Source organism: Ictidomys tridecemlineatus, chromosome 10 (genome assembly GCF_052094955.1).
Source record: "Ictidomys tridecemlineatus isolate mIctTri1 chromosome 10, mIctTri1.hap1, whole genome shotgun sequence".
NCBI lineage: Eukaryota > Metazoa > Chordata > Mammalia > Rodentia > Sciuridae > Ictidomys > Ictidomys tridecemlineatus.
In genome coordinates this window covers 115,046,638-115,059,719 of record NC_135486.1, presented here as the reverse complement: position 1 = coordinate 115,059,719, position 13,082 = coordinate 115,046,638, and the positions used below count along the sequence as shown (strand labels likewise).

The window sequence follows — 13,082 nt, the reverse complement described above, 5'->3', positions numbered from 1 at the left end:
ATCCATAATTATAAGATATATCAGTTTGTAGTTCTCCTGTGTTAAATTTGTGTTAAGTCTTAGGATTAGGTTAACATGGGCATTTTAGGATCTTTTACAAGTGTTCACTGTATTCTATATTTAGAAAATAATAGATATTTCTATGAATGTTTGTAAAGAGGTAAAGAATTGGTATTAGTTCTTTTAATGTTTGGTAGAATTGTCCTTGGAACATCTGGACCTGAGCTTCACTTTGTAGAAAAGTTTCTAATTTCTAATTTAGTCTCATCACATGATGTATGTCAATATATATTTTGCATTGCTTTTTGTGTCAGTTTCTGTTGTTTGTGTCTTTTTAGGAATTTGTCTATTTCATTTATGTAATTTGTATAATTGTTGTGTAATCTGATTGTTACAATATCTTTATAATTCTTTCTATGTTTATAATGTCAGTATTTCCCCAGTTTTCATTTTGAATGCTACTAACTGTAGCCTTTCTATTTCTGGGTCAGTGTAGCTATTATTTTGTGAATTTTGTTGTTTTTTTTTCAAAGAATTGCATTTGTTTTCATTAATTTATTCTATTGATTTTATTTTTTATTTGATTAGTTTTCACTTTGGTCCTTAATATTTTCTTCATTCTGTTTCCTTTAAGTTTAATTTGCTTTTCTTTTTTTCATGATTTATTATGTAAAGTTTTATCATTCATTTGCAATCTTTGGTTTTATTTAATAGATGAGAATTTACCTCTGAGCAATGATGGCTTTTTCTCCATTCCATAAGTTTGATATATTATACCTTCTTTTTTCCTTTCAATACTTTATCTATTTCACTTTATATTTCTTCTTTCATCCAGTGTTTATTTAGATGTATATTGATCAATTTGCCCATACTCTGAGTTTTCCAATTTTTTTTCTAATAATGTCTTCTGGATTCCTTCTGTGGTGATTGAGGAATACATGCTCTGTTGGTCCATCCTGACTGCTCCTTCTTGAAGAGCATGATTGACTGCAGCCTCAGACTGAAGCCTAGTTTTATCCAAAGCCACTCTATTCCAGTCCTTGAAGGGTAAAGGGGTCAGGGTTTTCATCTTGCTCCTTTGGTCACTCCACAGAGGCAGAAGGGGCCACTGATCTCACTGGTATAGTGGTGGCCCTATATATGACATCCTCTGCTCAGCCAGTGGCCTGGAGCCCAATCAGTGGTCCCAACAGAAATAGTTCCTCTTTAGGAACTCCTGTGATTTCCACTTTTCTGATTGGTAGAAAAGATGTAATTGCTCCAGGTAAATTTTACATTTTTCACTGAAGTGTCATTTGTTTTCTCTTTCCCCTGCAGTAATATTTCCATTCCTTACTCCAATTTATGAGGCAATGAATATCTCTCTGTTTCCAAAGGATGTCACAAATTTTTTAAAGAAAGCTATAAACAGAATGAAAGAAAGTCGCCTTCAAGAGAAACAACAGGTAAAATCCGGTTGTGGTTACAGAGGTTCATTTTTGATAATTTATTTGCCTATGGGTGTATGACTTCCATACTTCTTTGTATATTTTTAAAAGGTAGATGAAGAACTCTTGGTTGGGAGTAGTAGAGGGTTTTCATTTGGGGAGAATAAAGAATTTAGCATCTGGGAATTGAGAAACAAGAATGAATTAGAGAGGGAACTGAAATAGAGTAAGATATATTCCATGCTTTTATAATTATGTCAAAATGGTCTCTACTCTCATATAACTAAAAAGAACTAATAAAAAAGACTTAAATAAATAAAATTATATATTCCAAATACTGAAAAAATAATGAATCAGAGAGAAAGCATTTACAATTAAATAATGGGCATGGAATTTAGTTTGTCAAGGCATAAATATTGCTGACAGAAAAAGTCCCAAATGCTCTAAAAAGGAGTCCTTGTATATTTTTGACTAGAATGCAAATTAGGACAGCCTTTATGGAAAACTATGAGGAGGGCCCTCAGAAATCAAATACAGACCCACCGTATGATCTAACAATCTCACTACTAGGTGTATAACCACAGGAAATAAAATCAGTATGTCAAAGAGAGATATGCATTCCCATGTTTATTGCAACACTATGTTAAAATTGTTCTTATTATTTGAGCCAAATAGATTTTGAAATCATCCACCATTAGGAAATGATAAATGCAATTAAAATGTGTCTGAACTGACATAAACATCAAACAGCATATACATATATCAAAGTAATCAGGTACCTGTTGATATGTATAGTTTAATGTTTTTATATATCAGTTGAAATAATTTTTTTTAATAAAGGAAAAATGTTTTATCATATCCCTTCTCTTCAATAGGTAAAATTTCAACATAAAAATTATTTTTCTGGTGCTTTAATTTCATCAGATTTTATATGGTCAAGAATCATTGCATTTCCAAACCTCTCACTTTACAAATTCTCCACACAAGGCATCCTCAGGGTAGCTGGAACTGTCTGGCCCCTCATGGAGCAGGCATGGGGTTCTTTAGGTGAAGATTTTGTTTCATGTATGAAGCCCAGCACAAGGATATGTGCAGGCCAGGGAGCCAGGATGGGCCCTCCAGGTGTCAGTACAAAGTTCATAGCTTCAAGCATGGTGGGACCTTTCAAGAAGCTTGCCCAAAATCTGATGATGAGCTCTAACAATGGTAGGAGATTAATCTGTGGCATCTTTGGTGAAGAATTAAGGTAGTAAAACAAAATATTGAAGTCCAGGACTTCTTCCTAAGCAAAAAATGCAACAGGAGACAAAGCCAGCCACTCTCTGGCCAGGAGGCTGTGTTCAGAATCCACAGGAGCTCACAAGTAGGGAGAGCAAAGGCCAGTAGCTATAGGACACCACAGCCAGTTTTCACTCAGGGAAATGTCCTACTCTTCAAAGTTTGTAGATGGATGCTTTTCTTCACTGATGACTTAGGAAACTCCAGCTGGACTTCTGTACTTACAGAATTCACAGAAGGGAAGATAAGTTCTGCACTCTTAATGCTCTGCTATCTTTGAAATCTCTCTGTTTCTAGCATCGGGTGGATTTTCTTCAGCTTATGATAAATTCTCAGAATTCCAAAGATGTGGAGTCTCATAAAGGTAAACAAGGTTGCTATCTCATCTACTTATGGGGAAACTCAGAGGGAAAGATTGTTCTGGAAATGTACAGAAGATTTTCCAGGAAGAAGAGTATTTCTACCTAGTTGCAGAAAGACCTTGCTTGGATATCATATACAGTAGCCTGAGGAACTTTCTAGGGAAGCACACCTAGAGCCATGTTCAAATGTTGAAGCTGATAAAAATAAGTATTTCTTTCACTAGCATGGTATTTTTATTCAACTTATTTTCTTACTATTTTTATTTTGATGCTCAATTCTCCCATATTTGTCCACTGGAATCCCTTTCATGTAGGCTCCTGAGTCCTCTATTATTCTTGTCATCTTTTTTATGATTGTTTTAAAAGTAGCTTCTGTTTATTCTGGCCATAGCAATATTGAACTGAAAACATAGAGGTTCTCCATGTAGTCTTCACTCCTCATATCTACCACCAGAGAGTTATATTTATCACAGTTCAGGAACCTGTATTGACACACTTCTAGCATTCACAGTCCACAGATTTCCTTAGGGTTTGCTCTTGGTCTTGCACATTCTATGACATGTAACCACATTATAGTAGCATATAGTGTATTCTGTGTCCTTTTCATTTATTTTCTAAGTATTTTCTTGCTTTCTGATTTAAGATATTCTAGGTTTCTGCTCTGTTTCTCATGACAGCTTTATTTTTTGTTTTTGTTTTCGCAATTAATGGAATTTAGAAGTCAAAATTTGTGATCATCTTGTGGATTTTTGCTTTTAGATACTCTCAGTAGGCAAAATTATTAACATGAAATACTTCTACATGCAACAGAGGAAATAAATATTTCTGTAACTACTCACATCCAGTGATATAAACTATTTTTCTCTCTCCTTCAATTTTTTTTTCTAATTTATTGCTTTTTTCTGTAATACACGAATACTCCCATTGCAGTTCTAATTCATGGTACCCAGTACCATGACAACCAACTGAATAAAGTCCTGAATGTTGAGCAATTAATTCTAGAGAGGAGGACTGGGCTTACTATAACCTGCCAGTATACATATTTTTTTAAAAGATATTTTTATTTTTTAGTTATAGATGCACACAATACTTTTATTTTATTTTTATGTGGTGCTGAGGACCAAACCCAGTACCTCACGTGTGCTAGGTGAGTGGTCTACCACTAAGCCACAACCCCAGCCCTAGTGTACATATTTTTAGGTTCACATGTACATATTATCTATCTATCTATCTACTTATCTATCCATCCATCCATTCATCCATCTATCCTGTATGTATCTACCCAATTCTATTCATCTTTCTGTGATGAAGGAAACAGTCTGTAGTTTAACTCTTCAATAAAATAACCACCAAACACATGTGCCTTCTTAGCACTTGACATGTGGCTAGTAGCTATGAATGCAAAAAGCCGAGCTCCAAACCTTGACTTTTTTTGGTGCAGGGGAGAGGGTTACCTGGAATTGAACTCAGGGGCACTCAAACACTGAGCCTTATCCCCAGCCCTACTTTGTAGTTTATTTAGAGACAGGGGTCTCACTGAGTTGCTTAGCACCTCCCTGTTGCTGAGGTTGGCTTTGAACTCATGATCCTTTTGCATCAGCCTCCCGCTGGGATTACCGGTGTGTGCCACTGCACCTGGCCTGAACCTTGACTTTATAGTCCTATTTCATGGGGTTCATACTCACTGGGATAAAAGATTTCATAATTAAATGTTCTCATGACATCATCATAGAAAACCATCATCAATAAATCTGAACTCTGTAGACCTTTCAAACACTTGTTTTGTGTATTCTTTTTTTTTTTTTATCTTGAATTGCTTGTTTGGCACAGAGACCATGTTTATTTCAGGGCCCAGGAATCTAAAAGTCCATGTTGATCATACTGTGTATCTTAGATAGAAATGGTATCTCTTGAAATTACCTATCTTTGGTGGTGCTGAGAATGGCACAGTTAGTAGCCAAGTCCAAGAGTTGTATAGACCTCAGGAAAACTGGATTAAAAAAAGTTTTCCTTTGTCTCCCCTATCAGAGAGACATGAAAGTGAAAACCACTCTGCAAATGACTCTGAATTGCTTTTCCACGGTCCTGCCTAGTGATCTGTGGGTTTTAATGGGATTTCTCTTCATCTAAACACTGATGTTGGGATTTGCTGGATTTACCTAAATTGTGTTTCTTCTTCCATTAGCCCTATCTGATCTGGAGCTTGTGGCCCAATCAATTATCTTCATTTTTGCTGACTATGAGACCACTAGCAGTGCTCTTTCCTTCATTTTGTATGAACTGGCCACCCATCCTGATGTCCAGACCAAACTGCAGCAGGAGATTGATTCAGCTTTGCCCAATAAGGTGAGAAGATGGTATCTGGAGAGGGAGGAGAGAGGCTGAGCCTCAACAAGACTGCCGCCTTTTCACTTCCTAGGAGGCTTTGTCCAAAATAGAGTCACTGATTCTTTTCACCACCTCTATTTTTAAAGAATTTGAAGAGACAAATGAAGGAGAAAACAGTATTTTGGGGAAATGCTATTCCCAAAACTACAAGGAATTTTTAAAAGAGTGTAGTTTCAGTTGTATCCATTACCAGTTACCATGATGACACCCAGGAAGTGTAAGCATGTGTCACTCAAGTGTCCAGATCATTGGCTCTGCTGAGTTGTGGCATGAGCTCCTGCCTGGCTGTCTGCTGAGTGAGCCTGGGCTTGATGGGCAGGACAACTCTGCTCTGCTCCACACATCTTCACACTCTAGTCATGTATTTGAGAGAAGCAGTCAGGGGATGAGTCAGGTTTTCTGGCTCCTGAGCCAAATTCTTTACTTCTACCTTGTATCCTCTCCAATGACACACCAGGCATTAGTCACAAGTTGTACTTGCTATCCTTACACCTCTGCCTAAGCAGGGAGTCTATTGGATATGAAGACACCTGGTCTCTGGGGCTGGCATGGCTGGTTTGGAGTGAAGTGGGCACAAAGCCTCTTCTTCAGAGCTCACAATGAATCCCTGAAGAACAACCAGGAGACTGGTCCAGCAACAGAGGGTGGGGCTGAGAGTGGCTTCCTGTCCTCCTTAGAATGTTCTCTGGAACTGAAATTGTGTGACATGGTGCCATCCAAACTTAGACTTCTTTTGGTGGTACTGGAATGGAAGTTACCAGTTTCTCCTAATATTTTTTCCATGATGTAGTGTTATCTTTAAGTTTTATACACACACACACACACACACACACACACACACACACACACATATATATATATATACTCAAAGCAGGATTATTCAAGAAAAATTGATATATAATTGGTTATTTCCTCTTTTCTATTTTCTTGAAATAGACATGTGACTTTTCTAGAGAAAGGTAACAGTGATTTTCACATATTTTGCCTGAGTGTAATTGTCATATTCTATTAGTTACTTTTCCTTGCATGAGGAAAAGTAGTACATGATGATGCTGAGGATATTATACACTGAATTTGGGATTGTCCCAAAGGTCTCTTATGTACATAACTACTCTACACTTCTCAATGGGCCATGGACATGGTTTTCAAATGGACATGATTTTTATTACAATGCTTAGTCAATTGTAAGCACTACTCTCCTTCTCCATTGTGTTATTCCTGGGACTTCCTAACACTTTAATAAAACTACGTAGATTGTGTTTAAAGTTAGTTCTAAACATAAATTTCCCAAAGTCTCTTTTTTTCTCTTCAGGCACCTGCTATCTATGATACTGTGTTACAGATGGAGTACCTGGACATGGTGGTGAATGAAACTCTCAGGTTGTACCCAATTGCTGGCAGACTTGAGAGGATCTGTAAGAAAGATGTTGAAATCAATGGAGTGCCCATTAGGAAGGGGACAGTGGTGACAGCTATGTTCTTCATCGAGACCCACTGCACTGGCCAGAGCCTGAGGAGTTCTGCCCTGAAAGGTACAGGACCTCTGGGAAAGGGAACCACCCTGGGCTAGGGTTGTCCAAGCATGTCCTTGTATTTCTTATCATAGATGACATACAGGTAGCTATGTAATTATTTTCATATATGTCTTTGTACTTTAAGCAGTTTTCCTGTTATAAATATAACACTTTCTTGCAAAATGATATGAATTTGTGACAAGGAACAAAACAAATGCTATGTCCATTCACTATCCTAAATTCTTTTTAAAAATTTTTTAAATTGATTTTTAAAAAAATAAATGACAACGAAATGCATTACAATTCTTAGTACACATATATAAAAACAAGTTCTCATATCTCTGTTTGTATATAAAGTATGTTGACATCAATTCATGTCTTCATGCCTGTACTTTGGATAATAATGTTCATCACATTCCATCATCCTTGCTAATCTCCTGCCCCTCCATTTCCCTTCCACCCCTCTGCTCTATCTAGAGTTTATCTATTCTTCCCATGCTCCCCCTCCCTACCCCACTACAAATCAGCCTCCTTATATCAGAGAAAACATTCAGCATTTGTTTTTCTTGGAACTGGCTAACTTAACTTAGCATTATCTTCTCCAACACCATCCATTTACCAGCAAATGCCATGATTTTATTCTCTTTTAATGTTGAGTAAAATTCCATTGTGTATATATGCCACATTTTTTAATCCATTCATCAACCAAAGGGCATCTAGGTTGGCTCCACAGTTTAGCTATTGTGAATTGTGCTGCTATAAACATCGATGTGGCTATGTCTCTGTAGCATGCTGTTTTTAAGTCTTTTAGGTATAAACCAAGAAGAGGGATAGCTTGGTCAAATGGTGGTTCCATTCCCAGATTTCCAAGGAATCTCCATACTGCTTTCCAAATTGGCTGCACCAATTTACAGTCCCACCAGCAATGTATGAGTGTACTTTTCCCCCCACATCCTTGCCAACACTTATTGTTGTCATCATAATAGCTGCCATTCTGACTGGAGTGAGATGATATCTTACAATAGTTTTGATTTGCATTTCTCTAATTGCTAGAGATGATGAGCATTTTTTCATATATTTGTTGATTGATTGTATGTCATCTTCTGAGAAGTGTCTGTTAAGGTTCTTGGCCAATTTATTGATTGGGTTATTTGTTTTTTTGGTGCTTTGCTTTTGAGTTCTTTATATACTCTAGAGACTGATGTTCTATCTAATGCGGGAGGGGTAAAAATTTGCTCCCAAGCTGTAGGCTCTTTATTCACCTCACAAAATGTTTCTTTTGCTGAGAAGAAACTTTTTAGTTTGTTAAAGTCTTTAAATAACCATGAATTAATAATATGATCATGTTCTCATAAACATATTTCTATGTATAGATAGATATTTTTGCTAAAGTAGATTGTATCATATTTTATTTTTGCTTGAACCTGATAATATATACATTCAACCTCTGCATGTATGATTTTTTTTGAATGGTACCAGGAATTGAACTCATGGGTGTTTGAGCACCGAGCCACATCAGTAGCCCTATTTTGTATTTTATTATAGACAGGGTTTCACTGAGTTGTTTAGGGCCTCACTAAATTGCTGAAGCTGGCTTTGAACTTGGGATTTTGCTGTCTCCCAAGTTGCTGGGATTACAGGCATGTGCTGTGCTCAGCCTTATGTATGGTTTTTCCATCTATAATTTCAACTAACGTATAAACTTTTCTTGTCAGTTTCCCCTAAACAGTCTAAAACAATAAGTATTTATATAGTATTTAAATATTAGTACTTATTATAAGCAATCCAGAGATGACTTAAAATATATTTCAGGATGTGCATAGGCTATACACATATTTCCCCATTATTTTTATAAGAGCCTTCAACACCCAGGACTTTGTTTATTCCGATGCTAAAACTAATTTTCCTCAGATATGGCACATTATTCTGTGTGTATGCATGTGTGTGTGTGTGTGTGTGTGTGTTTTCAAATTTTAAAGCATGTGCCATAACTGACATAACCACTATCTCATTTCATTTTATGTATTCACTCTTATACTCCTTGAATTTTATGTGTGTTTTGTTTTCTTTACTGTCTTAATTTACCATGATTTCCTTTGAAACAGCATTCATCTCATCTCAAAAAGACTGAAAGATCCTATAGGCTAAGGGGGAGAAAGGTGAAAAAACTTCTATAGGCTAAGGAATAGAAAGGTGGAAAAACTCCATAGCTTAACAATTCTCATAGCAAAACTACAGCTGGATTTCAATGACCAGCCCAGAAATCATCTTTTACACCATTGCTTGGAGGTGTCTAAGGCACAAACTGAAATAAGTAACTGTTTAGGTTTTAATATTTTGTTGATTTTTCATCTATTGTGGGACAAGGTTCAGTAAGAATAACAAGGACAGCATCAATCTTTATGTGTACATGCCCTTTGGAAATGGACCCCGAAACTGCATTGGCATGAGGTTTGCTCTCATGAACACAAAACTTGCTCTTGTCAAAGTAATACAGACCTTCTCCTTCCAAACTTGTAAGGAAACACAGGTCAGTAGCTTTTCATATATACAATGTTTTATTTGAAGATGTTTTTCCAAACAAAGGGGGCCAAGTCACAGAAAACTATATGCTCATTCATCATTTAATTCTTACATCTATAGTCCAGTGAGTCTCTTTTGTACCATCTTTGAGATTTAGAGTTCTTCACCATGGGGGCTCTAAATCTATGGCTTTATGAAGACCAAAGTGTATAAAAAACATACGGACTCAATGCAGAATAGTGTGCCATGTGTACGTGTGGACTGTGAACTTGAGCACAGTGTAAATTCAGCTCCAAGTCTCCTGGAGAGACCCTGTGCACAGTCATGAGGTGTGGTGACCACATGGTTCTGATATTTGAGTGAAGCTCTCCTCACTAGAACTTACAGAACTTCCTTTTCTCAGGCCTTATACAGGATAAATGTTTAAGAAATAATTTTTCAGATAAATGAATAATTTTACTATCCAATCATGACACACCTTAGGGAATGAGTAGGACGAATTCAAAGAACATGATACTAAAAGTAGTTTTTTTTTGTTGTTTGTGGAGCATTACTGGGCTTAATGTATCTTCTTGACTTTGATGCTTTGGTTCCTGGTGTTTCATTCATTGCTTCACCATGTGCTTGTCTATACATTACAGATTCCCCTGAAGTTAGCCGATCAAGGACTTCTTCAATCTGAAAAACCCATTATTCTGAAGGCTGTGTGCAGAGATGGGATAATAAGTGGAGCCTGAATTTCCCTAAGGATTTGTGCATTGTTGTCCTCAGAGCCTGGGACCCAGGACATCATAGAACAAAAATGTATTTTGTGAAGAAAACTCAAAATGAAGATAGACTCTATATTCCTCAATTGATGAATGATAAGAGATGCTGGACCTTTGCTGACCTTGCTCAGGGTCTGTGCAACGTATTATGTATTTTCTGATGGAAAGGAGGTGCCCACTTCAGTGCCACACACGAAGACTCACCCTTTCTGGGTCTAATGGGCTCTCTTCTCTCACTTCCAGTTAATACTGGCAGCTCCTCCTGAGCTCTAATTAGAGAATCAACAATTATCACCAAATTTTTCAATAATTTTTAATGAAAATGAAGGTGATTGTGGTGGCTTCTGTAGTGACATTGATATATGATGTGTTCTTTGAAATATATTATGATAAGTTTTATAATGAGAAAGTCAATAAACATATCCTTATAGAAGTTTATCTGAAGCCTCTATGCCCATTTAAGGGGATATATAGTACTGAATCAGTGAAAGTCAAAATTCAATCTTTTGATCATCACAATCAGTGAATACATGGAGCTTTTTCAGAAATTCAAATTAAATAGTAAGATAGAGTTAATCCACTGTGAGTTTCCCCATTGCTGGAAAAGAATATTCATAGTGGCCTTCTGTCATTTTTGAAGCACAAAATTTGTAACACTTTACTGAGATAGTTATTACTATATCTCTAGCTTAGATTTCATACTTCCATCCTATCTCCCTTGTTGATTCTGGAAAGCAAGAAACATATTTGTAGTCCATCTCCAACTCCTAAGTTGATAACAAGCAGAAGGAGCATTGAATTAGAAAGTGGTTGATAGTCAATTGTTTCTATAGCACTGCTCCTCAGATTCAACTGGTATCAGGAGCTACACAGGATTTTTCCATCTTCTGTCTTGTCCCTTCTCTTCCTTCCCTCTACATCCCCTTCCCTTCTTGAATAATTCACTCCTAATGCCATTAGATGTGGTCCAGCATTGTGAGGGCACACTTTGTGGTGGAGGAGGGAATAATGGTGGCTTCAAGTCAGATATGAGATACAATTGGGAAGGTGTTCTCAGAAGGGACAGCCTGCCTGAGTATGGGAGCCCAAGCAACCTGAGATGGGCTCCAAGCAGAGGGATGCCCCATCATAAACACTCATTTGCGGGGGAACTCAAGGTAGCGGGAACCCAAGGTAGCGGGAACTGCTTTATTGTTGAACAGCAGAGGTATATATACCTAACTGATTACACACAGCTTGACTCAATTAGCATCATCTAGATACAGCAATCCGCCAATAAGGAATCCCCACCATCTTAATGGATTGGTGGCGTTGCCTCACAAACCACTCCTTCTGGCAAACTGCCAGGCGCCATCTTAACTTGATTGCAGCCCCCAACACTCATTGATTAAATAGGGTAAAGAACACTCAGGTGAGCTAAGGAGGGCTTGTGGGGTTAGAATAGGATCAATGGAATTTAGTTGTATAAAGAGAGATTGTTTAAATAAGTAAATACATGAAGGACAATGAAATCCAGTTTTCATAGGAAATGTTGGTGAAATGACTCTCTGGTTCAGGAAAGAAAATCGGGATGAGACCTGTAAAGTAGGACTGAAATAAAGTGTATCACTGTGAATTCATGCTTTTCCAGATAGAAAAACAGAGAAAAGTGTGTGTGTGTGTGTGTGTGTGTGTGTGTGTGTGTGTGTATGTGTGTGTGTGTGTGTGTGTGTGTGTGTAAGAGAGAGAAAGAGAGAGAGAGAGAGAGAGAGAGAGAGAGAGAGTGTGTGTGTGTGTGTTTGAATGTAGAAAACTAAATTCATACTTGTCTGCACAAATGGGACTGGGTAACAGTGACATTTTAATAGCAAAGACCAGCGGATCAGTCTTGGTGATCAGATCCTAGAATAAAAAAAACATATTTCACTATAGGAAGCAGGGCTGGTTAGACAAAAGGCTGATTCAAGGTTAAAATTCAGGAAAAGCCCAAGGTGAGCCTTTACCACCTTTTTGTGCAAAATGCAAGAAAACATTCAAAAAAGGGTAGAAGAAATCCCAGGTCCACCCAGCTGACTGGCAGACCTACAACAGAACTCAGGCCTACCCCATATCCATCTTGAGCCCCTATAAGCATTGCCATATCCCTCCCCATGCTGTAGTCTCCACCTTAGGAGAACAGGTAGGGCTTGGAGGGAGCTGCATCTCAGAACAGGCAGCCCAAAGCCACTGTTAGGCCCACTTTTTAGCCCCATCTCTGAAAGTAGTTGCATCCATCTTGACTCAGTCCCACAGCTATCTTGAGTTATCTCCACTATTGCCACCACCACATTTAGTTGCAGTAGCATTATCATGGGTCATTGGCTGGGGGCCAGAAGTCCAAAACAAAGGTGAGGTACAAGTAATCTTCAGGGAAACTATAAGATTATAGGGTAGAAACTGTAATAACTCAGATTTGCACTTCAAGAAAGGAAGAAACATAGCCAACATGAAAAAACAAGGGAGAAAATTGCTCCAAACACACCAAGATACTACAATAATAGAATTCATGGACAGTGCAGTTGAAGAAATGTCAGAGAAGGAATTAAGAATATATATAATTAAAATGACCTACAAAGTAAAGGATGATCTAATTGAAAAAATACAGAAAACCATTGATCACACCAACAAAGAGATAAGGGGGCTAATACAGGTAGCAAAAGAGTACTTCAAGAAAGAGGGATTCTGGAAATAAAGTCAGAAATCAAGGAAACAATCAACAAACAAACAGAAACCTAAGAGAAAGCATAAACATCAGATTAGATCACTTGGAAGATAGAATGTCAGATAATGAAGAGAAAATATACA

At 37.4% G+C, this 13,082-nt stretch overlaps 1 protein-coding gene across 1 annotated transcript; it reads left to right on the top strand.

Annotated features, from left to right (window-relative positions):
* Positions 1–1,237: 1,237 nt before the first annotated feature.
* Positions 1,238–7,025, top strand: LOC144367633 (cytochrome P450 3A4-like). The gene is made up of 4 exons (XM_078024718.1): positions 1,238–1,445; positions 3,003–3,069; positions 5,253–5,413; positions 6,768–7,025. Exons 1-4 carry the CDS (start codon positions 1,353–1,355, stop codon positions 7,023–7,025), a joined length of 579 nt encoding a protein of 192 aa, XP_077880844.1. The 5' UTR covers positions 1,238–1,352.
* Positions 7,026–13,082: the final 6,057 nt, after the last annotated feature.